At 37.8% G+C, this 27,904-nt stretch overlaps 1 protein-coding gene across 1 annotated transcript in view; it reads right to left on the bottom strand.

Moving 5' to 3' along the window:
* The window catches only part of LIPC (lipase C, hepatic type), a 47,716-nt gene extending 33,358 nt beyond the window's left edge, over positions 1-14,358 (bottom strand). Inside the window, exons 1-2 of the mRNA XM_030456951.1 lie at positions 14,342-14,358; positions 14,084-14,209 (exon numbers count right to left, since the gene is read on the bottom strand). Of these exons, the coding sequence (XP_030312811.1) occupies positions 14,084-14,165 (82 nt within the window). The 5' untranslated portion in view covers positions 14,166-14,209; positions 14,342-14,358. The remainder of the gene's footprint in view (positions 1-14,083; positions 14,210-14,341) is intronic.
* Positions 14,359-27,904: the final 13,546 nt, after the last annotated feature.

Raw genomic sequence — 27,904 nt, 5'->3', positions numbered from 1 at the left:
ACTGAGTTTTGAAGTCTGGAGACACAGACAAGCTTCAAGTCACTTATGAGATCTCTGATAAAACTATTGCTCAGCAAAACAGTGTCTTGTTGAGATGACGAAATAGTTGTGCTTTTCTGTAAATCCTAAAAATTGAGTAAAACGTTAGTACAGGGGACAAATTAACATTCATCACAGTGTTAGCTGAGGCCAATCAAATGCTGTGTGCAGGAGAAGCCAACATCTTGGCCAAAGAAACAAGAGAACTGGCATCTCAGCCAGTGGTTGAGCTGAAATGAGAGGATAAACATCTCAAGCACCAAACTGTATGGATGATGCCTAAAATGTGGCTAGGTTGGGCCTTCCCCTAAAATCTATCTTGCAACAGATTAATTAATGCAGGTAAGTTTCTAGGTGTCTTTCTTCTTTTATCTGGGGAGGGAAATCAGTTTCTTTAGAACAGCTTCTGATGTTTCAGTTAGCCAAAGATTTGACAGTATGAAATACTTCTCTGCATTTCACTATCATGTTTTTAATTTGAGTTCATCAGGAGACTGGTTGAGTAGAGTCTGCAAGATTGTAAGGAAAAAGAATCTTTTAAAAATAAAATGTTGTTAGCAAGACATTCAGTCTGCATAAGGTGAAGGACCTATTAAACAGGGTTAGGGTGTAGAGCTGTCTACCATCAGGAATCAAGTGGTCTCATTAACCCAATGTTAATGTGCTGTAGTATGCATGCCTTCAAGTCTCAAGACATCTGAATCATGGTCTCTCATGTTACATCAACAAAAAGAGAGCCCTTGGGTGGGCTTTTTTGACAGTTCTTTCATTTTGCTTGAATTTTTTTGTTGAAACACAATCTGGAAACCATATGTAATGTCTCCTAAAACAAGCACCATCCTCATTCTTTGGGCTCCTATATGTTTGGAACCTCTAAAAGCACATCCAAGGAATCTCAGGGTCCTGTAATGCTATGAGGGCTTAGCAGCCTTTACTTGTTAATGTTATAGATGACCTGTCAGTAAGCCAACTGTGTTTGTCATCACAATCAGCTAGAAAATTTTGTTCTTCCTTTCTCAGAGTTTATGATGAGTCAGCAATGCTTGTTCCTGTAAAGGTTTGTCTTAGTGTATCCTTAAAGTAGTGTTCCTTATCTATTTGACATTAATTCCTATTATAGTGTTCAAAAGGCTTGATTTTGGTTACATGTGTAGGGAATTAGTTCCAGAATTTCCATTATCTTAATTAATTCAGCAGAATGACACAACTCAATGCACTTCCAGGCAATTATTTCACCCTTGAGTTGTTAGCAAAATATTGAAGGAAACAAGTCTAGTGATTTTTGCATTCCCAGAAATACACCTTGCAGCTGTGCTCTGGTGTTAGCAAATCAAGTGTCTTGATAATGAAAATGCTCCAAATATGCATTGTAGCAAATTACAGTAAAAGACTGAAACTTTGCTGGTAGCTGTCACCATGTCTCTGTTTGTGGAACTTCCTTTTCAAAAAGTGGGCATCATAAGAAAGCAGTGACCTCAGTTCATCTTCTTAATGGACAGATTTCTCATGCTACTTATATTAGGAAATACATTACAGAATAATAAAGAATATGGCTTCAAGAATAGGAAAATGAGGTAAAGAGAAGGATTTCAGTCTTGGCCCTAAATACTGTCTATGAGTACCTAGGAGCTTGGGGCCCTTTACTGTCTAATTTAAAGCAGAAGTAATAACACTGAGCAGGCTAAAATTGTGACCATTAAAATAACTGTGTGCTTCAGAGTTGTGGAGTTCATTAACATTTTGAGTGGTACTTTAAGAATGGCATAAAATCAGAAGGGGCTGTCTGGCCATTGCAGCCACAAAGCCTGTTGTGTTGCATCACGTGGAGGGAGTCATTACTCCTGGCTCTGTGGTTTGACATTCTGCTGTATGACAATACATGCAATACAAGAGTGCATTGCCAAATGGGGCTTGTGTAGGAGTTACAGCCTTTCAGTGACACACAAAAACTTCAATGTATCCCAGAGAGGCAACCCCTCCTCTGGCTGCTAGCTGTTAGCCTTCAGCTGATGGGGGTTGCACAGCCAGGTAATGAAGAGCTCCCACTTGTGTAGCTGCACTGAGCTGGGCTCTGAAGTGTTGCAAACAGCAGTGTTTATTCTGTTTCTGACTCTCTCACTGTCACTAGGAATGATAGTTGAACCCAAGTCTTGTATCTTTTAAGACTTCCCATTATTTCCAACTTCTTGCCATGGAGCACAGTGGATTGGTATTGGAGGTGAACCTTCTAGATCCAGGTTCCTACATGTTAGGCTCTACAACAAATAATTACTAGTTTTGCTTTTATAATATCTTACTGTTTAACTCCTGTTACAATTTGACTTTCTGTAGGAAATATATCCCTAGACTGAATGTTGTACTGTGGATTACCTTGTAGACCCCAAATAGCATTTTCTTTCTCTTCTCTTTCAAATAAATCCTTCTACTGCTCCATTGCAGTGGTTTTTACTAATGAAAGCTAGCACCGGGCTTCCTTGTTAGAAAAGTGATGGCTTACTGAGGTTTCATCAGTTCTTACCCAATTTCACAGTCAGGATCAGTATTTTATTTGGAGCTTTGTGATTCAGCTCTGATATCTCTGATTCTCAAGAGAGCTGGGGGGACTGCTAGCAAGGGGAAAAAATTTCAGTTCTCATACAGATATGTTGTCAAATTCCTACATCAAACACTAACTTAGAAGAATAGTGCTGCAACTGAAATGGGGTATGAGTTATTTGCCTGTAAACTGCTAGAAATTTTAAAATACAGCATCACTGTTGTAAGTAAGGCCTTCCTTTTGTTATTAAGATTCTGTTTGGGCATTTGTAGAATTCCTTTGTTTAGAAACAGTTTCCTCATATCTCTGCTTCTATGCATCATTTGGTACATGGATCAAACATAATTTTACCAAAAGCCTGTTCACATGCAATAGATCTTTGTTTCTAAAGAACTATTTCTCTGATTCTTTCAAAACTGGTAGTAAATTCTGCACCATATTGAGTGTCCTTTGGCTGCAGGTAAAGGATCCAACAGCTTGTGGGAGTGCTAATTAGAACTAATAATAACTTCAGTGACCTGCCTTGGCTTTCAAATGCCTGACAGAAATTACCCTGTCCTTGAAGGATAGAGATTTTGTTTCTGTGCATGTGTCTGATTAGGGATGCTTATGCCTTCATGTTTCTGTGTTTAGTGATCACACACAATTAACTAAGTGGGTGCTTGTATGTGAATGAAAGAGAAATGAGTGGTGTTGGAAGATCAAGCCAAAAAAAAAAGGCAAAGAAGTCTCTCAAAAATACTACACCAGAATTCTCTTATTAAAAGGATTCCTCTTGTCAGCTAAATAGCTTTGCTAAAACCAGAAATAGTAATAGGAAAGCAATTAGTAAAGGAATTGGGCTATTAATAATGAAATCTTTTCTCTCTAATTTTGGTACTTTTTCCACGGTTAGTTTAATGAAATATATAAAGGGAATATGAGGGAAATGAAAGCTTTAATTTGAGCAAGCTATGAGGTATCAGACTTTCTATTTTATCTGGCTAATATTGCTGATGGTGCAGAAAACAATTGTGTTTTCAAGGAGATTGCCCTAGAGCTACTCAATTTAAATATGAGTAACACTAGCCAGAAAGAAAGAACTACAGTCTTCTACCAGATGTTATTGGAATGATAAATTAGGGCTTTTTCTGACTTTTCTTTTGCTAAAGTGTTGATTGATTTTAGGAAATCAATCATTCAATTAAATTAGAGGAAGGGGAGAGGGCCTTTAAAATTCTAAAAGAGGAATTATTAATAAAATCACTGTAGTCATATGCAGAAAAGCAAAGGTTAAATTCTGTTTTGTCCCTCCCAAGAATCAGTGGAGGATGCTTCACAGAAACTGCTTGGATTACCTTGAACTTTTAGTGATGTAAATGCCATCAGAGTCTGGTCACTGTCATTTTTAGGATTTGAGAGACATTTTTTTAAAAATCAATATATTAATATGCCTGGGCTGAATGTGAGAAGTGTCTTCCATTGCTTTGTAGCTCAAACATTGCTATTACTACTTACTCCTTTGCTTATAAGTAATACTAATTATTACTGCTTGTTCCTTTGTAAGCTGAATAATGCTTTAAGTTTTTTTCAAATGTTGTTATTTCTAAATTAGATGATGGGAAGCCTGATAAGTTATACTGCATGTATTTTAAATTGAGAATAAAACCTTAAAATTACAAGAAAAACCCCAATCAAACTAAAAATATAAAAAAGTGTAGAGACACTCAATGGTTAAGGTCTTTAGTTTCTAATGAGGTGTTTTGGCTTCAGTGCTGCCTGAGCAACTCTAAGCAGTCTCTTCCCTGTTTTGCTGCCACCCACTCCTACCTGACCTCCTGTAGTCCCCATCTCTGTTCAGCACAGCTGCTCACTTAGCTGCATAATGAACAAGTTCAGGGAGCTGATGCAGCTAAAAAGTAGGATCACCAGGAAAAAAAAACAAACCCAAACAAGATTCTTTTTCAGCTGGATGAATTTCCAAGCTGTTTTGCTACAGGCAGCTATGCTGGCACAATGGAGAGGCTGACGAAGTAAGGGACAGGGGCTGCTTAAGTTGTTAATGGCACTTTGGCATTTTGTTTGTAATGAAATACAACCTTTCCCCTTGACTTTACATTGCCTTCATTATTGAAGGCTGGTTAAGTACAAAGTGAAAATATCAATTATTTCTGAGGCCTTGGTTTTCCCCAGAAATATACAGAATGGGAATGTCACCTCCTCCCTTCTATTAATATAAATATTTGATTATCTGTTAGATCCTTAATTTGGCATAACCCATGTTATGGCATGTCTCATTTTGGTTATACTGTTAAAGAGCATTCTGAAAATCAAAGAACAAAGAATATTCACATTTAATTGCTGTATCCTGGTCAATTAAGGAACACAGTTATGGACTGAAGGATTAACTTGCAGCAAAGCAAGAGGGAAAATGTTGGTTTTCTGCATTTTCCAATTACATTTTATTTAATCGAGTGGCTAGATAGATCTTAAGGCCATAGAGATACCCTCAGTGGAATTCACTGACTAGCACTTAATGTTTTGTATAAGCAGAGATTTTTTACAGATACACAGTTTTCATAAACTGGGCTACCCAGATAGGAAAGGGCACAATCATAAGAGAGAAAACCAAAACAAATCCAAAGTGCACATCCTGTGGATTTACTAAAAGTACAGAGATAAGTTTGAGAGAAGGGAGGTGCAAAGACTCCTCTTGGGTGGAAGTCATCACACTCCTGCTTTTACTTTTATTCTTTAAGAACCTCTGTGGTAATTGTGTTCATTTCTACTACCTAAAGTTCCAGATAGAAGAATATAATGTAGCCAGCAGCCTCTCCTATGCCACATAATCAGAACTATGGTTCAGGGAGATTAAAATAGCAAGCAGAATGTGAGAAGAGACCAAGGCTCTTAAATGGCATGCATGAGGATCATGCAGAACTCCTCTCTCCAGGAAAGAGCGAAAGGATTCCTACAGGGATGGAGGTGGAGTTCTGGCAGAGAGGAAAGGCATGTGAAGTTTTTTGGAAAGGTTAAATCCTAAAGGTGTCTGTGCCTAGGAAAAATATGGAAACCTCCCAGTGCTTGCTGCTGGACAAACTGCACTACAGGTGTAGATTGGAGGCTGAAGGTCACCAATTCATGTGTAGTAAGCAAAGTCTATGTTTAGGACACATCCTATGTGTAATTAATTGTATTTGAAATATTATTTATTGGCCAGAAGAATACTTTCAGTGCTTCTTCTTTCTGTACAGACCCTGGTCTGCAGGCGTGAGCAATATGTCCAGGTCAGCTGGAGCCAGTTTGAATACTGCCTTTTTGGTGAAGGCAATGCCCAGATACTCTCACTGTTACATTCCAGAGTACTGTGGTTTGCAAGCAAGCTTGGGCATATTGGAGTAGTTACTACCCCATATGAGTGAAGATGGCAAATGCTATCACAGTAGCCAGTGGAACACAGGAAAGCCATTACAGAACTGCACACCAACTTATTTTGTTTAAAAACCTTTTTAGGGCCTTATGGAGCAAGCTAGAGACAAAGATTTCTGATACAAACACCTCCTTTTAGTATCACAACCTGCATCCCAGGTGAGCAGAAGGTAAGCCTGGTGGATAGAGAGCACAGTATATTCATAGATGATGTGCCAACTGGCTTTCTGAATATTCATTTGGACAGAAACCATGTCATAGAGCATGTCTGCAGCACCAAATCATCCTTTGCAGAGGTCCAATCACTAATATTTTATGGTAGTAGCTGAGTTTTTTATTCTTAATATTCTAAGGTCCATCCTTTCTTTGGGATCTAGACTAGTTTTATGACCACCTCTGATCATTTCTGGACTAGTGGGAGGGCAGAGAATTAACTGTAACTTAGACAGAGTTCCTGCCATTTCCTCTCTGCTCTGGAGGGAGGAATGCATCCTGTCCATTTAACTCTTTATTGCTTCTTGAAATATTCTTGAAAGGCTGATTTGGGGTTAATTTCAAGTGCCAGAGAAGACTCAAGTTTTTCTCCTGGTTGCATTTGACCCTTCACATAAACAGGAGATTTGGGGAATTCTGCTCAGATACAGTCTGTGAAAACCTTGTTCTTGGTGGTGAACTTCTGCTCTAGGTCATGCTGCATCCATCTTATTCCCATTTGCAGACACATGGAATGCAATTAAGGCTTTCAAGTTTCCTTGTAGGTTAGCCAGGCACTGCTGTGTAGGTGACAATCTTATGTTGCCATAGACAGAAGCTATTTTAGTCAAGATCAGAAATTGTACAGATGTTTGAAAGATCTGGAAGCTGCTGTCTGTAGTGAATTGGAGAAGAGTGATACTGCAGCATGAGTAGGGACTGGAGTCTAGGATTAGACTTCAAAAACTAATTTAAGTAGCTATTAAGGGCTTGGTTCTGTACCTGTAGAAGGCTTTTGGGATTCTTACGTAATATAATTTAGTATGAAAAATGCATAGTTTACAAGCCGTGTGTCTGGTACAAGAAACTGGAGTGTAAACCTTTTTCCATATGTCCTAAAACATTACTAGTTCATATTGCTACTTCTTCCTCACTCTTAAGGCACCAAAAGCAATGTACTGCTTCAGTAGTAGTAACCACTTTCAGAAATGCAGTAGCTCTTATATATAATGACAACAGTTTGAAATAGTATCCATCATCCTTACAAGTGATTAAACTTTAAAAAAAAAGTTCCTTGGAAACCTGTAAGGTCTGATAGCATTGCCTGAATAATACCATTCAGAATATTTTTTGGTGGTGAATTAAAATTGCCCAAACACTAATCCCTTAAAAACAAGATCAAGGTTTCTCCCATGTTCCTCCCCTTCCAATTGCCAGGCCATAATAAGGAAACCTTAAAGACATTGGCATTGCCATATTAAGTTAAAAGCACAAGGGACGTAAATATGAAAACTAGCAATTCTACTTCACAACACAGGAAATAATTAGTGGAGATATAAATAAACAAAAAGCTACCCTCTTAAATCACAAATATAATTACTTCACTTTTTTTTTTTTTTGTCTGGAGGCCCATAGAAGTAAATTATTAATATTTTTATAGCAACTCATAGAATTCCAATCAACTGTCAGGTCTGGACAGGTTTTGGCTGAAGTCACGACAATTAATTGCTTGGACAATAAATTAATTAGATTATGAATTGCCTGCTAAGTAAATTGGAAATTATTTTGGTAGTTATTAGGTATTGTTCTTTACCAGCATAGCTGTGAAACACATCCCCCTCCTGCCCCAATTTGACAGACTCACTTATTTGAATGCAGTCTGCATTTCCAAAAGCCAAACATGGAGTTAAACCTTAACTGGTGTCCTCCAACCTCCCTTATTGACCCATTGTTGCTGAAAGGGAGAATGGTGTTTGAAAGACTGAGTTAAAGGCCTTCAGTTGGGTACCACAAATCATTTCCAGATTGTGATGCATAAAGTAGAGCCACAAATTATTTAATATACACAAAATTTTAAAATTAAAAATTTAATCTCAGCAGTTTTTCTCTGTGTTTCTTCCAAATGTAGCATTAAGATTTGGGAGAACCTGCCAGTATAGCAGAATTTATGGCAACTTGCAAAGATAAATGCATGTATGCTTTACTTCTTATCCTTGGACCTGCTCTGTTGTCAGCTCCCCCACAGTTCCATGCCTTCCTCTGTAAGTGGTCTCCCTCAGTTCCACTTACTGAGTAAAGCAGTATGCAAAGACAGACAATAAAATTTTGGATCAAATATTTCCAAGCAGCAGAAATCTTGAGGGTTTCTCTAACAGAAGTTGACAGGACTTGCTAGTTTTGTTCCAGAGAGCAATATGTGTTTAAACAACTCTACACACATAGTCAGTATTTCTAGATTTCTAGTTTGTCATTTTCTTCCTGTTATTTACCTGACAGATATGTTTTTCTTTTGGAGCAACACTATGAAGTCTGGAGACTAAGCAGGACCCCAAATATAAACTGTATTGCTGGTAAAAGATTAAAATATATAAGATAAGATATGTTCTACTGAACTAGGCAAGCAAATCAGAGAGGGCAGGAGGATGCTGTGAATATTCTAAGTCAACAAGCTCACATTGCCACAACCATGCAGTAACCAGATTGTATTAGAAGCATTTCAGCACCAGCAAAACCTTGCCTTGGCTGATCCTAATGGGTATGTGTAAGGGTGTGCAATCCTGTGCAGCTAATGGTTCCTGGGAATATTAGCAATTGTAACATTCTTTTAGAAATTAAAAGGAATGAGCAAGAAAGATGCCATAATAATGTAACTGTAAAACCAGTATGTTTTTCTAGAAGAAAGGCTAGAAAGTGTGAAAACAGTATATATATATATATATGTATAATTTTTTTTTTTTTTTGACTTGGAACACAGACATTAAACTTTTTTTGGCAAGACTGGTAGTTCAGATCTGGCCTGTTGCCAAAGCAGTGAACTTTATCACCCAGTCCTGGCATGCACAGATAGATGGCCCCTCCTGTCTCTTTTGCCAGTTGCTGCTTATGTTGCCAGGAAATCTTAATCATGCTGCTTGGAAGTGGCTGCTGGCCCATCCACCTGCTGCCAAGTTATTCTGCTCTACAAGGAATCTGACTTAGCTTCAGCAAACAGTTTTTTAGCTCTAGCTGACAAATAGGAAAAAACCTCAGCGTTCTAAAGCCACCATAGGGAACAAGACAATGTTAGGAACTACATCATTGGTGTTGCCCTGCTGTTGATACAACCCTATTGCTGACCCTGTAGCTTCATGTGGATTGAACATAACTATGTTTTTCAAAATGAAATGTGCAATATAGTGAACCACAAAATAAGCAGAAAAGAAAATGTTTTCTTTAATTATTGTTTTTAACGATTTTTTAATTAAAACCATATATGTATTAAAGCAACTATAAAATTCTATAGTTTGAGTGACAAAGGAAAAAATTAATTAAGCAGTTAGATTGAACTGCCACATTATCAAGAAATGTTCTGTACCATTCAAGTTTCTCAAGTGTCCTAGGAGTTCAACCACTCCTACTTATCCACAACTACTTATACAGTAGCAGACAGAAGGATGTAATGCCTAAGTCAAGTGAATTAAAATCCTCTAGTGAATTTAAGCTCCTCATTAAGATGTTCAGTCACTTGCAATAGTAGAAATATTGAAACTTGTTTCATTCATGGGCAGTTCTTTTGTTGATTGAGTTCCCATTATTGTTTCTTTTAATGGGAAATAGCAAAGTGTCTTCCATTAGTCAGACTAAAGTTCTATTTGGATGATATGGTGAAAATTTAAAAAGCATATTTGTAGATTTTTACATGTGCTGAAAGGAAGAAAAACTGTTCTAGATTATAGAATTTTGTGTAGAATTCTGACACTCCTGAGATCATTGTGTACACATACAGTATTTCTGAAACACACCCGTTCAGAAAATGGCAGCAAAGACATAATTAGGAAAGTTCTACATATTTTCTGACATTCAACAGCTGGATAGAGAAGAGAGACTCTTGTAGCAAGACATTTGCTATTGCATTAATACAGGGTTCAGGTAAACATTTAATTCTGGCACCTTGTACTCTGGCTATCATTTGGAGGTAACTGCTCATCAGACAGAGAAACTCAGAGAGGACTGGCTTGTGCTGGAGTTCCACTCAGACCATTTTGTCCCTGGAATTTGATGTTGTTTGAGCACTGATACCAAACACAGAGTAGTAGCTTTTCGTTTGGTGCAGTGAGCAGCCCTGGACCAGGCACTACCTGATCCCTGAGCCTGTCTGCGCTAGCTAGTCAATAGACAGAAGCATCCCCCTGAAACACTCAGAGCATGGATGCAGAGCAAGGCAAAAAGGGCTGGGTAGCAGCCACGGTGAAGTGACAGTAATGCAGGGCTGGGGAGAGAGACAATGGACTGGATTGGAGAATGAGGAGAGTCCTAGAAGGGTTATGTAAGAAGCTAAAATGTGCTGGGACATCCTTGGGTACCATAGGGGGCAGTAAGGCATAGGGGAATATAGACATGCTATAGAGATGGGGAGAGGGAGCTCAGAACCTTGGGACAGGAATGTCACAGAAGCACAGCTGGAGTTTGGGACACATAGGATCCAAGTGACTGGAAATCAAGCTTACGTCATTCTGCTGGTCATGGAAGTGCTTATCTTACATTCACCCACCCACTGAACCATGGTTTGTAAGCAGTGCAGAGTTTATGAGGTAAGTGATTAGTCCACCTGAGATGAGTGGAAGGTTGGGTGTGTTCCAGGTGAATTTGAACTTCTAGTTGGACCTTTTAGCCAAGGAGTTTCAATTGGAGTAACAGATGACTGTGCCATCTGATCTGTGAGCAGATCAGATATGGTATACTCCATGGACACTACATTTTACTGAGGAATTTTATATAGGTTTTGGAGGATTTGATACACACTAGACATCTTTTATAGCTCTGTAATATGATTGGGGAATAAAGAAAACATAAATGTAACAGCTATTAAAATTTTTGTATAAGCAGTTCCTGTGCTCTGTTATAATCTTAAGGTGTTAGCACTGTAATACTTGAAACAGAAGAACTGGATGACAAGTAAGATGTTACCTTCTCTTTTGAGCAAAAAATTTCAGCTCAACTGTTACCCATTGACTGACTGATTCAACCTATCAAGTAAAAAATGCTAGCTCAACAAAATACATTTTCATGTGAACTACTGAATAATTCTGTTCTACAATATAAAGCAGAATAATGGAATATATTCCCATCTGCTCTTATGTTCCCGGGAGAAGAACTAAAATAGGTAAGAACTTAGGGTGAAAATTTTTTACTTGCTTTTAAAAAGAATCATCTTGGCTAAATTTCAGGCATGTGATTTTTAGGTGCTTATTTCTGGTCTTCTTCTGGGATGCTGCTTTTAGATAATGAACTTTTGCCCTAAAACACCAGACATATTCCTAGCTAAATAAATATACAATAAACCAATGGCATTTCAGAAAATTTCTGTGGCTTTTTAAGAATAACTTCTGTGTGTGTTTTAAATGTGATGTTATGTTTGCTTGGTAATGCAGTCTTATTCTACATAATTAAGTATAAAATAAGAACCTATAATATGTTTTTATGAACATAAACAAAAGGACATACATACACCTACAGTGATTTTCGTGCTGCAGTCTAATTTCTCTAATTTTTTTTTCCTTGTAATGTAATTTCTTTTACTGTGTAGGTGGATAGAATGATACAGAGAAAATTGAAGCAGTGAGCTGGTTTTTTGCTGTGCACAAATAAATGAGGACTTTTACACAGTGGTTGCTCTTTTAGAGGACTGTTCCCTTATAGGCAATTGCTGGTGCTAAAATTACACCCAGACACTCAGCTTTGAGAATGCTTTATAGCTCCTCGCAGTTACACTGTTCTATAGTGTTACTCTGTTATACTGCAGTGTCTGCTAAAGCAGAGTAAGCTCCAAGGCAGGATATTCAGGTGAAATATATGCTGTGGTCACTGAAAGCCATCACCACTTGACAGCATTAAAGGGCCTCTCATGAAGGGCTAAAAACTTCACTGCTCATCCTTAGTGAGGTTTAATGCTTTAATGCCATTTGCAGAGACCATTGTGGCAAACAGATTTGCCTCACTGAGATGTGAAATGAGGAAAAAGGCTCCTTGAGCTTAGTAGTAGGTGTGGCAAACACACAGGAGCTCAACTGGGGAAAGACAGAACCAGCAGAGCTCTGCTGATGAATCAAATGGTAACAGAAATAAAGCAAAGTTTCAAGAACAAGGAATTATAGAATCTTCTGGACAAAGCTGATGTGGCTGATGTTGGATTGGGGAAGAAGAACAAGGAAGTGAAAGGTGCAGAAATACCCATTAATGTAAATGAAGAGTTGAAATTAGCCTTGCATCAATTTAAAACTATCAGGAGAATGAGGGCCTGAGCTGAACATAATGGAATATCAGAGCCTTGAAGTACTCTCTGTAGCAGATCAGATTAGGCAGTGTATAGCCTCTAGAACAAAGCACAGTGGATTTTTTAATTTATTTTTAGAAATGTACCTGCTCTGCTGCTTCCATCAGTCTCTTGCTTTAACATACTCTGAACTGGACATATCTACTAGTGCTAATATGACACATGACCTGTGTTTTGTGGCTCACAAGCAAGGCTTTAAGCTGCAAAACCAACGAGCAAACAAATGAAGCCTGTTCACATAGGACTGGGTCATAAGGGGAAAGGGGAATGGAGAAAGTAAAGTGACTGACCTTGCTATGAACAGATATACATATATACCACAGATAGTGGGGACAGGAGAATGTGAGCTGGAATAAGGCACGAAAGAGTGGGGCTGCAGTGAATCTTTGCCTTGTGATTGTGTCTAAGGTGAGGTAACTTTAAGGACACTGTGGAGTCTGAATATATCTGGGAAAAGATGGTGTGAGAAGTCTCAAACTGAATTTCATGCTCTGATTTTTGGTTCTTTGAAAATTACAGAGTTTGATCAAGGTTTCTCAATAGCTTCCAAAGGTTCAGCAATTGTTAAGGATGTAGAGGCCTTGCTGGCTGGTGTAAGCCAGGCCGAATTATGGCACTAATTGAAATGTACTGTTCTTACTGTGTTTTAATTTAAGGATTTTTTGCTGTTCAGAATGAAACCCAAGGGGAAGTTTAATATGCAGAATTAAAGAACGGTAATCAAGTCTCCTGTATATTGAAATCACTATTGTGTATTACATATAATGTGCATTAATAGCAAATGGTTTCTAGAAATGTTAATACAAATTGACATAAATTCAAAACACAGCTACTGAAAGAGCCCATATTTCTGTGAATGTGTGCATCTTGCTTTATTTCCAGCTAAGGAAAAAGCTACATTTTTACTGCCCAGACTTTGAGTATTAGAAAAGCAGTTAAATAAGGAAGAAAAGTAATGCTTGCTACATGTGGTTCAACAGTTAAGGAGAACATGGAATTGCCTTTGTCAGTCACCTTAGAGAGGTTTTGAGACGTGTAGTTGTGAGATGCTCTGTTGTACTTAATAGTTAAAGATACTGACATAATGTGCAAGGTCATAAATGCATAGAAAATAGTTGCATAACCATATACATGGTAAAGATCCTCCACAGTAATTCTCTACAAAACATACTGCAGATGTATCTTTCACTCAAAGATATTCATCACACTTGAGGTGAAAGGCAGCCCACATCAGGAAACTTGGAAAATGAAAGATTAAATTGTGTCAGATAGCCAGAAATTTTTTTTCATAGTAGGAGACTGAATAAATTTTACAGAATACTTCCAGCCCAAGAAGATTATAACTGATAACTGTTAAAAGGTCAGATTATCTGAAGTCCATAGTCAGCATGTCAAGGTTTCCATTGAGAAATGGTTGTTGTAATTACAACTACATTTTCTAATCAACATGGTCATAAATGCCTTATTTTATCAGAACGTAATGCTCAAAAGACCCCAGCATGTTGATGACCAGACAGTCAATACTACTTAATTTTTATAGCATAAACATTTTTTTAAAAGTTGATGATCAGTATTTATGTTTGATAGGATATTACCTTTTTTCTTTCCTCCATATGTATTTGCTGGGGTGATGATGGTACAAGAAAGCAACAATAGGAGAAGCTGCAGACTTTTCATTTCTTCTTTCTCTGGATGAGAGCTGGGGAACACACTGCTAAACTCTGCCAAGAGACAGGGAAAGGAGAGAATGATGAATGCTTTCCAAGGTATTCTTTGTCCATTAATCATTAACCTTGAATTCTCCTGGTCACTGCTCCACTCTTTCCTTTTATGGAAATGAAAATGGAATTTACCTGTTTTAAACCTCTTCTTTTTTATTTTATATCACTCGTAGCAGAAATAATTTTGAACTGGTTCCTCGTGCCTTGCTCAACAGTACTGTTTTGAACACAGTGGACTTGAGTGTATTTATTCTCTGAAATGCTGCTAAAGGCCATGGATAGCCAGCTGAAGTTTGGTTGGTCAACAGCTCAGTTTGAACACATTGCAAAATAACTATGAGAGCTGAAGGTTAATCTGAATATTTCATTAACATAGAAAAATCTCTGTAAGGAAAACATCAAAATTCCCTATGTAATAAACACTTTTCTCATTTCATTGATAAAATTGGTACCAGATTTTAGATAATTGCTGAAGGTTTCCTTTGAAATTAAGTGAACAATGTTTATCCCTTAAGAAATCTACTAATGAAGTGCAATTAACCAACATCTGTCTCTACTTCTGGTAACAATCATAAGAAAGTGTACGTAGTAAATGTAGGAGTCATTTCAGAGAAGTTACTACTGATTTTTTTTTAATTGGAAATCAAAGGAGCACCTAAATTACAGCAGTGTAAATACCACAGTGAATAGGTGCATACTGCAAAGTGTGACAGGGCTAAAAGTAGTCTTGGACACGCAGCAAGTATTACTACTCAGTGGGATCTCAAGCAGGATAAAATGCTGTGTTCTGAGCCCTCTTAGCATCACTCTGTAATGTTTTAGTTTGTCTGTATCAGTGTTCTTCAGACATATTCTAGATCATTTTAAAGGAACAAAGTGCCAATAATGGTGTAGCCATGGTAGCACAAACCTTAGAATGGGCTGCAAATTAACCTGCATAATCCACTAAACACTGGATTGGCAATTTATGTGGGATTGCCAATCTCCGTTGCTACTGCATACTGGAGCTGGTGTGGAATTAGTCAGGTAGGTCTGTAATATACCTCACTTGTATACTTCGACAGTAATGCAGAATTTTCCTTAGAAATAGGCCTCTTGCATAGCAAATTCGATCTCAGTTATTATATCTCAAAGTCTATCTCTGAGTTATTAAGAAGTCCTCATGCTTTCAAGAGGGGAGAGGGCTTTGACAGTGTAAATTCTTTGCCAAACTTAGTTTAAGGATTTGCTGTTAGTAATAGCAGACTGAGAAAATATTTTAAGAACTCTAGAACTAGCTGTGTCAGACTAAACTACTGAAATAGAACTTGTCAACTTAAAAATGCCTATTTTGCATATTCAGTGACCCCCAGATTTTCATGGAGTCTTCTTATCATATTTACTAAATCTGGAATGTGTGAAATTATAGCCATAGCATTTTTTTCATGGTATTAAAGAGGAATTTTTCATTTTCCTATTGTTTTTATAATTAAGAATTATTTTTAATTGTCCCAGCTAAAATATTTTTGTCTTTTATAAGGCACTAAGTCTCACAGGACACATATGCCATGACAGAACTGATATATTACACTACAGGAAAAAGTATTCTCAGCAGGGAAGCTCTGCTGTCATATTTGATGTATTGTTTTGGCATGGAAGAGCATGCTTCATGGAGAGTGGCCCATGGTGCTGGATGTTGCATGAGTAAAGGAGAAAAATACAGAGCACTTCTTTTCCCTGCTCACTCCAAAGAACTTCAGATCTAGGATAGAGCTGACAGCTAGAAATCTCTACAAGCAATCTCTAAGGGGTATGACAGTCACCACAGTTGGTAGTGAGCTTGGCACACCAGTATCCAGAGTTGTCAAGACTGACTGATCTCTGTGTGTGATGTATTAATGAAGAGGAAAACTGAAGAGGAGAAACTGAAGGGATATGGTCAAAATGACTGGCTGATACTCTTGGCAGCAGTGTTTTCAATAGCAAGAAAAGGATTTGGAGTAATTGAGACAGGAGATAGATCTTGGACAAGAATTTAGGCTGTGATGTTTTACAGGAAATGCTGTATTTTAGCAAAGTTAACACTGATGGTGATTACTGGTGTGATTTAGCACAGCCTTGGAATGAATTAGAAAAATATAAGCTGAAGATGACATGAGTATTATAGAACTGACTGACAGGTTGAATGGTGATACTAGCCACAGTAATCAAGAGAGCAGAGAACATTTAGAGCTTATAAGCTCTATTTTCTGCTGTCAGGAATTGTTTTGGAACAGGAGGGTGGATCTGTCAGGTACAGAACAACCTATTGATTCTTTTTAAAGGAGATGGCTTAGACATAAAGACTATAGGTATCAGTCTTTGAATTTACTTCTCACTAGAGAACCTATGTAGGAAACCAGAATGGTATTATGAGCATCTTATGAAGGTTTGCCTAAAGTGGGAAGAGGAAAACTGGGAAAAGGAGACAGTGCAAAAGGAGGAGGAACCTTCTCCCTGCTGGAGAGTCATTACCTGTATTCATTTGTCCTTTCACTCTTGGCAGACTATCAGCAGTAATGGTGAGAGAGCTGAGCAGTGTTGTGATGATAATTGTACAGCATTTGAGTGAGAGATTCCACAGTGTATATTCAAGATGAGTTTATGTAACACAAAACTGCATGCAGTGGCACAGTAGTACACAGAGCAGATGTGACTGGGTTTGGGGGGAAGGAGCTGTGTTGTCACACAGTGTGACTTGAGAGCATAGGTTTGGGGTTTTTTCCCTATGTCTCTTCTCCATTTGATTTACATCATTAATTCCAATTACCTTTATTATCTACTCATTAAGAAAATAATGGATCTCCAGCAACTAAATTAATGTTAGAGGTAGAAAAGTCATGATAAATAGTTTTCCTGTGAATCCAAATATTGAAATCATAACATTTAGTACCTTCAAAGTGTTTATCTGGTCACTTGAAATTACCTACTTTGCTTGACTTGCTCTCTCTCAGCTTGGTTATATATGTATAGCATATATAAGATTTTATGAATATATAACCTAGTTGGATTTAGGAATTCCTTATAAAAAAAGGCTTTGGTACATTATGAGAACAGGAAAAGTGGAGACAGGTATTTTCAGAAGGGACCATGCAATAGCTACTCAGAATTACTTGCTGCATGTTGCATCACAAACCAGAATGGCTTTTTTTCAGCCATATTGTATGAGGTGCAGTGAGTGGGATCCACAATATTCTGGTTGAAAATCGTTACGGAGAAAAAGAGATCCTCTAGACAAAAGAGGCTGCTCTGGGTCTTCATATTATTCCACTGGTCAATCATAGAGAATGGTCTGTGAGTTAAACTGAACTGTAGGAGTGTTCTGCTACAGTTCTGTACCACTGGGGGTGTCAAAATTTCCAACAGGTGAATACAACACAGATACTAGAAGATCAGGGAACAGGAATCTCAGGGGACAAAAAGGATGCTGGGAGGTTGATGTAAGAAAATGACATCTGTAATATCCAAGTTACACTGTGTCTTATGTGATGTTAAAGAGTGAGTAGAAGGTTTATTGTTACTTATGCCCTGGGTAAGGCAAGTGGATAGTCTGTTACTTGCAAAACCCTTGCTCTGCTTGTACGGATACTGCTTGTACAACCTATAACCAGGATGTGTACTCTTAATCAGAATCCCCATCTGCTTCTTGGCTGATGTTCCAATTATAGCTCAAACTCTCACAGATATTCACATCTATGACAAAATTGATGGTTTCACTATTGAGAAACAGCATGTGAGTAATGGTGCATTGTACCATGCAAGCTTTTACTTAAATATATTGTTCTAATCAAGTTAAATAAAGGATCCTAGAGCAGAAATTTGTCAGGCATAATACAGTCTTGTTTTTTTCCTGAAACCACACTGTTCATCAAGATGGTTTTCAATCACCTGAAGACCAATAACATTGTAGTACAAGATGTTCTTTCAGCTTTAAGAGAGATTTTATGGGTCAGAACTTCAGCTGGTGTAAATTGGCTTCAGTGCAGCTATAATGATTTTCACCAGCTGAGGATCTACCCTGTGTTCCTATAATTACCCATTGGCATCTGAGAAAAGGTTCATATGGTGATTATGCTAATACGTCTGAGGTTATAGAGTGAGAAAAGTTTTATGTGGTTGAATTTTTTAATGTAATTTTTAAATCCGGAGTCTATTCTGCCTGTTCCAATCTTTTTAATGTCAAATAACACTGAAGAAACATTTTTAGACAGAGTTTTGTGCATGGATTCATGGCCTTTGTCAAATACACAGAAGCTGCACAATGGTCTGAAAATATGTATACAGCAATAGGTATTGAGCCATCAGATTTTTCATTATCAAATTCACCATCAAATGGCTTATCTGCAAACTTATTCTTATATGAAAACTATTCCTTTCCTTAACTATACTCTTCCAAAATATGAGTTTCTACAGCAAGATGCATTTCATACTCTGTAGCCCCTGATAACAAAGTTTTCTTCTACTTCTGGCTCAGAATAATGTCTGACTTTGCTTGGATTCACAGCCAGGACTAGGAGTTACATTCTTGCAATTTTTAGTTTTCTGGCAAGTTTAACACATTCCTTAAAGGGGTGCCTCTTAATAATTTTTAAAATATGCTCCACTGAATAGTTTTATTTTAAAGAGCTGGTAACAAGGAAGAGAGAACCCAACTACAACTGCCACACCTAAATATAACTGTGCAACACGTGGATCATCTACTCCTACTTCCAACTTTTTTTTAAAAAAAGGCATTTTCCAGCTTGTTTCCTTCAATGTCAACCTTGGGATTATTGTAACAATGCATGACTACTCGAGTTACCTTCAGGAATGCTATTTCTTGGCTTCTGTGTCTGTCTGTCTGTCACTTGGGTACACACTGTGTTTGCTTGGGGTGCATCTCTGAAAGCTTCACAAATCAGCAAAGCACAAATTAGATGAACCATATAAAAGGGGTTAACAAATCCCCATAAATCCAGGCTGCCCATGCTCCTGTGTTATGTGTAGAATATTATGTGTTGCATATTACCCCTGCCTTAAAATAGGTAGGGAGCTGGCCTACCTCCTGACTTTTATTACAATTCATTCTGTTCTTGAGTAGACAAAACTTCTGAATGGTTAATATAGTACTGGAAAGAGTAGTACAGTTGCAGACTTTTTTTCTGCCTGCACTCTGTCTTATTTTGGATTTTCACTGTTGTCAGTGCCCTGGTTTGGGGATGATTCTATGTCCTATAAAATTTTGCATTGAGTTCATAATTTTTGAAGCAGATTTTTTCATAGAGCTGTGGTCTGTAATGTGTAAGAAAGCTTCTCTGAATCAGCACTGCAGTGTCAATACTGCCTAGTGAGGACATTTCCCTTCATTAGTCTATGTAGGAAACAAACACATGTAACAGTCCTATTGTTGTTTTGTTTTCACTTTGGTGGTGTGTAGTTTGTTTTTTTCGTTTGGTTTTGTTTTGGTTTTCCCCTGGGACTGAGATTTATGGCTTTAAGCAAAATCAACACAAGTAGAATGCCTTTTGAAGCTGTCTGGCTTGTTCACCTCCTTGTTACCAAAGAAGCACATCTCAAATAGATGAATACATGGTAGAACCAACAGTGCTTTCTCCCTTTCTAGCTACTGTTCTTAGGAAGGAGACTTTTATATCACAAATAGAAAGCAGAGTAGTTTCAGAAATTGATTGATGGTTCTTTTGAATAAAGGCAGCAGTGAGAAGAAGACATTTTGGGCTTATTGTAGTCAACATATTTGAAGAGAGGATACACTTGGAAGCACTTAAAACAAAAAGCAGAGAGCCATAAAAAATTAAAGGAACTTGAAAGACATTAAACATTCAGGTGCTGATTGATGATGACTCTTAGGAGTTAACAAGCCCACAAGAGCAAAATCTGGGTTTTCTGGAGCTGCTGCCACTGAAATTCAGCATTTATGAAATGGGAAGAACAAACACACAAGTAAGTTGAAAGAAGGTTAGAATACACAGAGTAGATACAAACAGATTGGAACAATTCAATACTGAAGGTCTGCACTAAAAATAATTGTTTTTAAAAAAAGGGTTGGGGAAGGGGATAACTTTTCTTGCAACATCCTTCATTCCTTTCTCACCTCCCCTCACCAAAATGTCTCCTTGTTCTGACTCAGGAGCCAGCGTGTTTTGGCTTTCTGCATTGTCATATTGTAGTCAGTATTAGTGAGTGTAAAGGATGGGAGTATGAAGAGGAGGTATGGTGGGGGAAGCAGATTGTTTGAGGTGGTTAATCATTGACCCTGAATGTTTGTTTGTTCCAGGGCCTGAAAAGGGTCTTGCTAGTCTTAGCAGAACTTAGTTGATTGGGTAGATCCTTATATCTGATGTATTGTGGCAGTTCCTACATTTCTACAAGATTAGGGAAGATTATAGGATAGAAAATTAGCTTACTTGAGGGATGAAGAAGCCTTAAATACTTCAAGCATCAGTTAGGATAAGCATACATTTAAAATCTTCTTCAAACTTTCTACAAATCTGATCTGAAAAACTGCCAGAAAATATTTTCGGGAATCTTGCTTTCCAAAAATGTCTTGACTTAGGCAGAGAAAGGAGCAGTAAAACAATATTGCAAACATTTAACCTTTTTGAACCCTAACATTTCAACTGTGGTTCATGTTCTGTTTGGCATGTAGATTTGAATCAGTTTGACCAGTCTTAATTGATTTGGTACAAGATGTGATCTCCTTTTAATGGGATTTATATCAGCAGATTTTGTAATTAGCTACCTTCACCTTACAAACATAAGCGGTAGCGTTGTATGCAGTGTTCTAATAACTCATTAAGAACTCAGTGTCTGGATCTGATTTCTTTCAGTGTCCCTGTTTTGCTGTTAGCTTATTGGTAATTCACTCAACTTTCCTCTGGCTCACGTGTTTTGCTGAAGAGAATTTAATAGTACTTCCTTTTCTGATGTGTGATGAGGCTGAATGGATCCTCTGTAAATGTCATTGGCTTTTTTGGAGGAAAGGTGCTATGGAAATCAAAGTAATAGTTTTGTATCTAACTGGATACATCAATCTAACAGACGGGAGCAAAGCTTAAGAAAAATGTTGAATATTTTTTCCCCTTGCATACTTGTGCTATTTTTGTATCTCAGAGCTCACTTTGAAATGAATGCCTGTTAAACAAAAATAAATGTTAACTCAATACATTTTCCCACAGTTCTATGTTCCCACATCAAGAACTTTAACTTCACCTTTATTGTTTTCAGACTGTGCACATAACCAGGGCAGACTGGAAATGCAGGGAGGCAAACAGCCATCCCAGGTGCCCTGGGGCTGGAGCTCAGCTTTGCTCCTTTGCACCGGGACACTGCTTCCTCCTGCCACCTACTCACAGCTCTTGGGATCCTGCACATTCAGTGGATCAGATGTTTTCTTTCCAGTTAAAATAACAGCTCCGAAGAGTTGTTGACTGTCTTTCTTTTACAGTCTCATGGGCTTATTAACTTTCTGTGGGTTTTGAGTAAACATTGGTTGTTGTCAGTGAAGGGTGAGGTGTGCTGTGCCTCCATTCACAGTAGGACTCTAGCAGTTTCAGTCCGTGCTTCCTTGTGCTTCTGATTAGGGAGCATGATAGTTGTCTTTCCCAAAACCTTGAGAGGTGACATGTTAGTTGTTGAGTAACTTGAGGGCAAAGCACAGTTATCTGTCCTGGGAAGCTAATAGGTTTATGGTGATCAGAGAATAGGTAAAAAGTCTAAACTGCATTTCCTGTGGTGAAGAAGAGCTCCATTGTGAAGGCTGAATCCGTGGGCTACAAATGTTTCTAAGCCCAAACTTCTGTGGCACTGTGGACCTGTATCTCCATGTCTGTGTCTTTCTTGACTCTACAGTGTGGCATGAAACCCAGAGCAGCCACCACTGGCCTGCAGTGCCCTCCCACCATCCTTAGGAAGAGCACAGAAGCAGGCAACAGGCCTTTCCATGGAGATTTTGTCAGCTTAGTTCAGTGCCCTGCTATGTGTTCCTTTCTTTTCTGTGTTCTAAATATAGCTTCAAAATTAATTTTTTTTTTTTTTAATTTCCAAATTCCATTTGGCATCTTGTATGAAAATTTCCTGCAGAGAAAGAATTCAGACTGTTGGATAGAAACCTTTCTTGTCACATTCCCTCACAGATGGTCCAATCTGCTCTGCAGTTCATGCCTGACAGCTAGTTAATCTGGCAGTGCAGGAACACACAGTTGAAAAATCTAAGTTCTGGAACACCCTCAGGTAAGCATCTTGACTGTTCTGTACCCCAAAACTAAGTATGCAACAGCACATAGACCACATGTAAAGGGGATTATCCAGCTGCTATCACTTACATGTAGTTTTGAAGAGAGATCCACTTTTGGTATGTATTCCAAAACATGAGAAGTGATTGCCTTTTCAAACTAAGATATGTGAGAAGTTTGGCTGTTGTAGTACAAATTAATTAATGTATTAATTAACATACCATTCTCTTCTAATCACAGTGGATATGTAAAATACATGAATCAGTGTTTTGGTTTATCTTATTACCTCAAATCAACAGAGAATTTAATTTCTGTTGCTCATTAGAGGGGAACACTTTAATGAGTGATACTCTACACAGAAAATGAGAGGTACATAGATGCACCTCATCTCACATTAAGGTACATTGTCACAGTCAGCTGTTCATTTGCAGTGGCTTGGGCTGTGTAGCCCTGATCAGGGCTGTGGCTTTGGCACTGAAGAGCCCTATAGAATTAGCTGTGCCAGTTCTGGTGTTCCTTTGAAGTCTAACCACACCACCTGGCTCCAGGGTGATGTTTTCCAAACAAGTCAGATGGCTGAGGAAAGACAACCTTGCCACTGAGTGTGTGGGACTGCTGCTAAATTCCACCTTCTTCCATCTCAGGGTAAATACAGTGAGCAAAGGGCTGCAGCACCAAGCACTCACAGAGCCCTCCTGTCTGTTTATGGAAGATTCCACTGCAAATGCAGGTAAAAGACTTTGAGTGAAATTTGCAGATTTTAGTCACCTTCATTTAGTGCTGTGAAAATTCTGGCAATGTGACAGCTCATTGTTTAATCAGGAAGCCAGCTTGAACCCAGGCCAGCAGGGCTGGCAGTTTTGTTTGAGAAACTGCATCCAAATCAGCTGAAAAGGTGACTAAAAGTCTTACACAACCTGATCTGGTCTTTCATGGTGCCCCTTTAAAGACACAGTTTAGAAGCTTGCCTTACAGCTTATTATTAACTAAAACCATTTTTGGACAAAAGGAGAATTTCCACAATATATTTGTGTCATGTCTAGCACAGTGGCTCAGACCTTTTAGGAACCACCTCTACATAAGCAATAATATACTGATAGCAATTCCTGTATTGCTTTGCATGTAACGGGTCATATAAACTGTTAGAATTTATTTTTTTGATCGGTGCTGACAAACTACTCTGTTTCTTCTTTTCAGGACACATTGAAGAATTCAGTCCCTGTCCTCAAAAATGTGAAGGTTACTCTTTTTCAAATGTGAAGACTAGTGCAGAAGGCAACTCTGTCATATGTAGATGTAACCAGAAACATTGGTTTTGTTGCAGTTCACTAGCACATTGCTTTCAAATCTACAGCAGTGGCTTAGAGTAGTTTCCTAAAGGACTTCTCTCTCCTCTAGAAAACAAGACAGAAAGCTAGAAGTCAAAAGATAAAAAACACTGCACTGAACAAAGCACTATTAAAACTTCATTGAAGCACTGGGTAAATGCTTTGCACTGTGTATTTTTTAGGTCAAATTCTGCATTGTCTGATTAAACCATTATACTCCAATGTGCTATTTCTAAAATATCTCTGAATGACATATATATGTTTCTTGTAAAGAGCTCTGGGAAGTCTCATCATGAAAAGCAGAAGAATGCAAAATATGTTGTGGGTTTTTGGTGTTACTGGCACATTATACAAAGGCATAATTCATTATAGTGACAGTAATTCCACTTCTTTACAGAAGGTCTAATACAGATATACCTTTACTCACTACCACAAATCTTATGCCTGAAAGCTATTTAAAGCACATTTTTTCTTTAGAGAGCTATTTTAATCCTCTTTATTTTTTTTTAGAAAAATAGTTTATTATGGTTCTGACAACCACATTCTATATTCATTCCTTAGAATTTTTGTCTTCTAGTCTAAGTTCCAGATTAGTGATGTTGCCATGTGAAATTCTATGAGTTATTGCAGTTAAAATATATCAGATTTGTTAATGCAAAAGAGAGTAAAACTGAGTTCTATTTGCTCTTGCATGACAACCTCCAAATGACAGCAAATTTCTCAAAATACTACCTCTATTTTTGCTTGTCCATTTCATATGGTATTTGTCAGGAGATAAGTTAACATAGAAATTCAAATTAGTCTATTACTCAGACTTTAAGGCTGGGTATTGAACAGGATATTTAACGTCAAATTTTCCCACTCCTTTTTGCTGAAGAAATAAGAAATTCAAATCAAGAAATCAGGATGCCATTATGCTTTTATAGATGCTGTTTCAGTGTAGATTTTGAGATGGGTGCTGAATTTTTCTGTACTTCTTTTTGGTGAAAAAAAAGAAAAGTCTCCATTAAAGCTTTTAGAAGTGTCTCTAGGGATCCCAGTGAGGTAATGATAATTTTGTTATGAATTAATCATAGAAAATTTCACAGTTGCAAAAATCCTGGACTAACATAACCCCAGATGTGACTTTCAAAGGAACTGAGTATTCCTGATTTTAACTGACTTCCAATTCCTTTCCTCTGAAAATAATCAATTTCAAAATAAGCAGAGGTTTGGGATTAGGGTAACTTTCAGAAGAATCACTCTTTAAATGGTGTTTAAGATCATGTATAAACATAGATCTTAATATACAGTTTTATTTTTGTATGTGTATATATATATATATTTATAAGTTTATTTAGATTTAAGTATAATTGGTCTAATTCAAAGAACTGATCCAGTTTCCAAATTCTTGTTGATTTATGGTTTCTTGATATTGATACTCTTCTTTTTTTTTTTTTCTTTTTTTTTCCCCTAAGGCTTTCTTTTTCTTTCATGCATTGTAACACTTGTTCCCTTTGAGAGGAACACAATACATAAAACATTTAATCTCTTACTTGGACTCACAGATACGTGTATCACATTTAGGTACTCACATGGAGCATCTCACATCCAGCCAGTCTTCATTGGGGATTTTGACAGCCTGAGGAAGGCAAGTTTGGTCATACAGTATTTTGCTTATACTTGCTTAAGTTTTGAGCCATGTATCCCTGGATTTTGCTGAAACATTGTCAGGGAAGCTCTTAGTCTAGATGACAAAATGATGGTTTTATAAAACCAAACAAGAAAAGAAAGTAAAAGGAATTGCTTTTGGGAAAAGATGATCCTGTTACTTAGAAGAAAAATGCACCTGATGTTAAATTAAGAGCCTATCAAAATGAATGCAACACAATATGACAACAAATTTAGATAATAACTTGAGTTATTTCTTGAACTGAAAGAACTTGAAAGAATTTCAATGATATTTCTTCGTCCAGTCTATACATGGGATATGTTAAATCAAAGCAATGTAAGCAATTTTATGTTAAACACTTTATAAAGATAGCTAGTAGTAATGAAATCTATGGCTCAGTTACTATGGACATGATAATAGCTGACATTGTATAATGTGCCAAATGTAAATGCCCATCTATGCAATCAGTTTTGAAGGAAAGTGCTTTCCTCCAAGGCTGCTTAGTTTCACTGGTGCTTATCAATGGGAGTAGTGCTCTTCTGTTAAGGAAATTGGTTTTGGATTTTGTCCAGGCAAATTGGGTGCATTGAGTGAGACTAGTGGGTGTAGAGAAGGAAATCCCCTGAATATCTGGCTTTTAAGTTGTTGACCTGGTGTCAGAAGGAATAAATCCAATGAGGGGCAGGAGACTTGTGCTAGAATGCTGCAGGACCAGGTGGAGCAGTGCTGTGGTGCCTCTGGGCTGCTGGCACCTCCAGGGCAGGCTCACAGCATCATTGATCCCTGAGTTTCTGCAGTCAGGATTGTGGGCCTCTAGGCACCTCCTTTCCAAGCATCAGCAAAATGCCATTATGATCCTTTTCTGGAACAGACTGATTCATGATGAGAATAACTTTTGGTCCCAGAAGAAAGTTAATAAAATTCCTTTCAAATTTGGGCTGCCAAAGGAGGAAGTACTAAAATATATATAAGCCATAAATATATTAAAGGTGCATGAGATGCAGTGGTTAGTATTATGTCTTCTGGGAAACAGGTTTCATTTTTCCATTTCTTTCAAGATTTGTTGTTCTGTTTTCACTGCCAGAAATTCAGACCTATGGAAACTGGAACCATCCAAGCATGACTATGTGCTTTTCCCTGGGTGGTCACCTGAAGAAATAGTGAGCCTCCTCCCTTGATGATGACAAATAAGTTGGCCTTTTAAATATACCCCCAAATTATACTTATCTTATTTTTAAATTTTATTACGTAATTTTTATAGTGAGCTTTTTGGATTACCGTGATGTAACAAGTTTGAGTATAGGCAGCATAAGCATCATGTCTTTTAACTTCAACTGCTAACTTGAAACCAAAAAATTGCCCTTTGACTAGAGGTCTTGGACTTTGTTCAGTCAACCTTTGAAGAGACTGAATGTAGTTTTTTGTATAAATAAGGACCAGTCTTAGCTGAATTTGAAGTTAAGATTCAGCATAACAAAGAATATTACAAGAAACTAGGGTGAATTTAAAAAAAAAGCAGTGCAAGGTCCAAGTTTGCCAGTAGTGTTCTTGCAGATCAAAGCTATGCTAATGTGGTCTAGGGTTACTTTAATATTTTCTAGCCTCTCATTCCCTTGGTGCATGTTTTAAGCATGCGTATCACTCACTTTTATAATAAAATAACTTGAAAAAGCCTCTCCTTTGTATTGGCCTCCTGAGGTAGAAAGTCAAAGAGATGTTAAGTCTCATATTGCTTGCTCCAGCTTCATTATGTTTGATGAAAGAAATATCTTGGTCATATCTCATAATGTGCAGCTTTCTCAATAGCTGGATTGCTGAAGGAAGGACATTTATTACATGGATCATGAAATTGTATCCTAGTTCTTTCTCTGGTCTTCTTGGTATGATACATATAGGAGGTTGGCAACATATTAACAACTACAGTACCAAATGATGGAAAGCTTTGGCAGATCGTTTTGTCTTTAGGGATGGGTGAGTGGAATTTTACCATCTTCCTGGAAGATGTACTGTGCAGATTTTAACTCTCTGTGCAGGAAGAGATATGTGTTTGTTCTAAATCTAATTATGGGTCAGAGTGTAAATGTTAGGCTCTGTGAACCCCATGACTAAAACCAGACCTATCAATTATGTCAGTGGGAGGTTACTGCCAAGGTCAAAAGTAGATTAAAGGCCTGGCTAAGTCTGCATTCATGCAGCTCTGCTGGTGCAGCAATCTGGATGTGCTACCCTAGCAAAGAATGTTATAATGTGGATGAAATGTCTATGTAACTGACTCTGCACTATGGCTTCTGCTTGTACAAATAGTCATGTGTCAGTTTTGTCCATGTTCATGTCAACAGTATTCACCAGCTCTGGTTCATGATCACAGAACCTTGCCTTCAGTAAAGGAACTAAAAGCTAAATCAGTCCTTGCCCTGTGCCCTGAGGAAGGGTTGAGCATCCAGAAGAGTCTCTATACCACATGGGG

Source organism: Calypte anna, chromosome 10 (assembly GCF_003957555.1).
Source record: "Calypte anna isolate BGI_N300 chromosome 10, bCalAnn1_v1.p, whole genome shotgun sequence".
In the NCBI taxonomy this organism is placed as follows: domain Eukaryota; kingdom Metazoa; phylum Chordata; class Aves; order Apodiformes; family Trochilidae; genus Calypte; species Calypte anna.
Note: the sequence above shows the minus strand (reverse complement) of the source record. Positions and strands in the feature narration are given on the sequence as shown.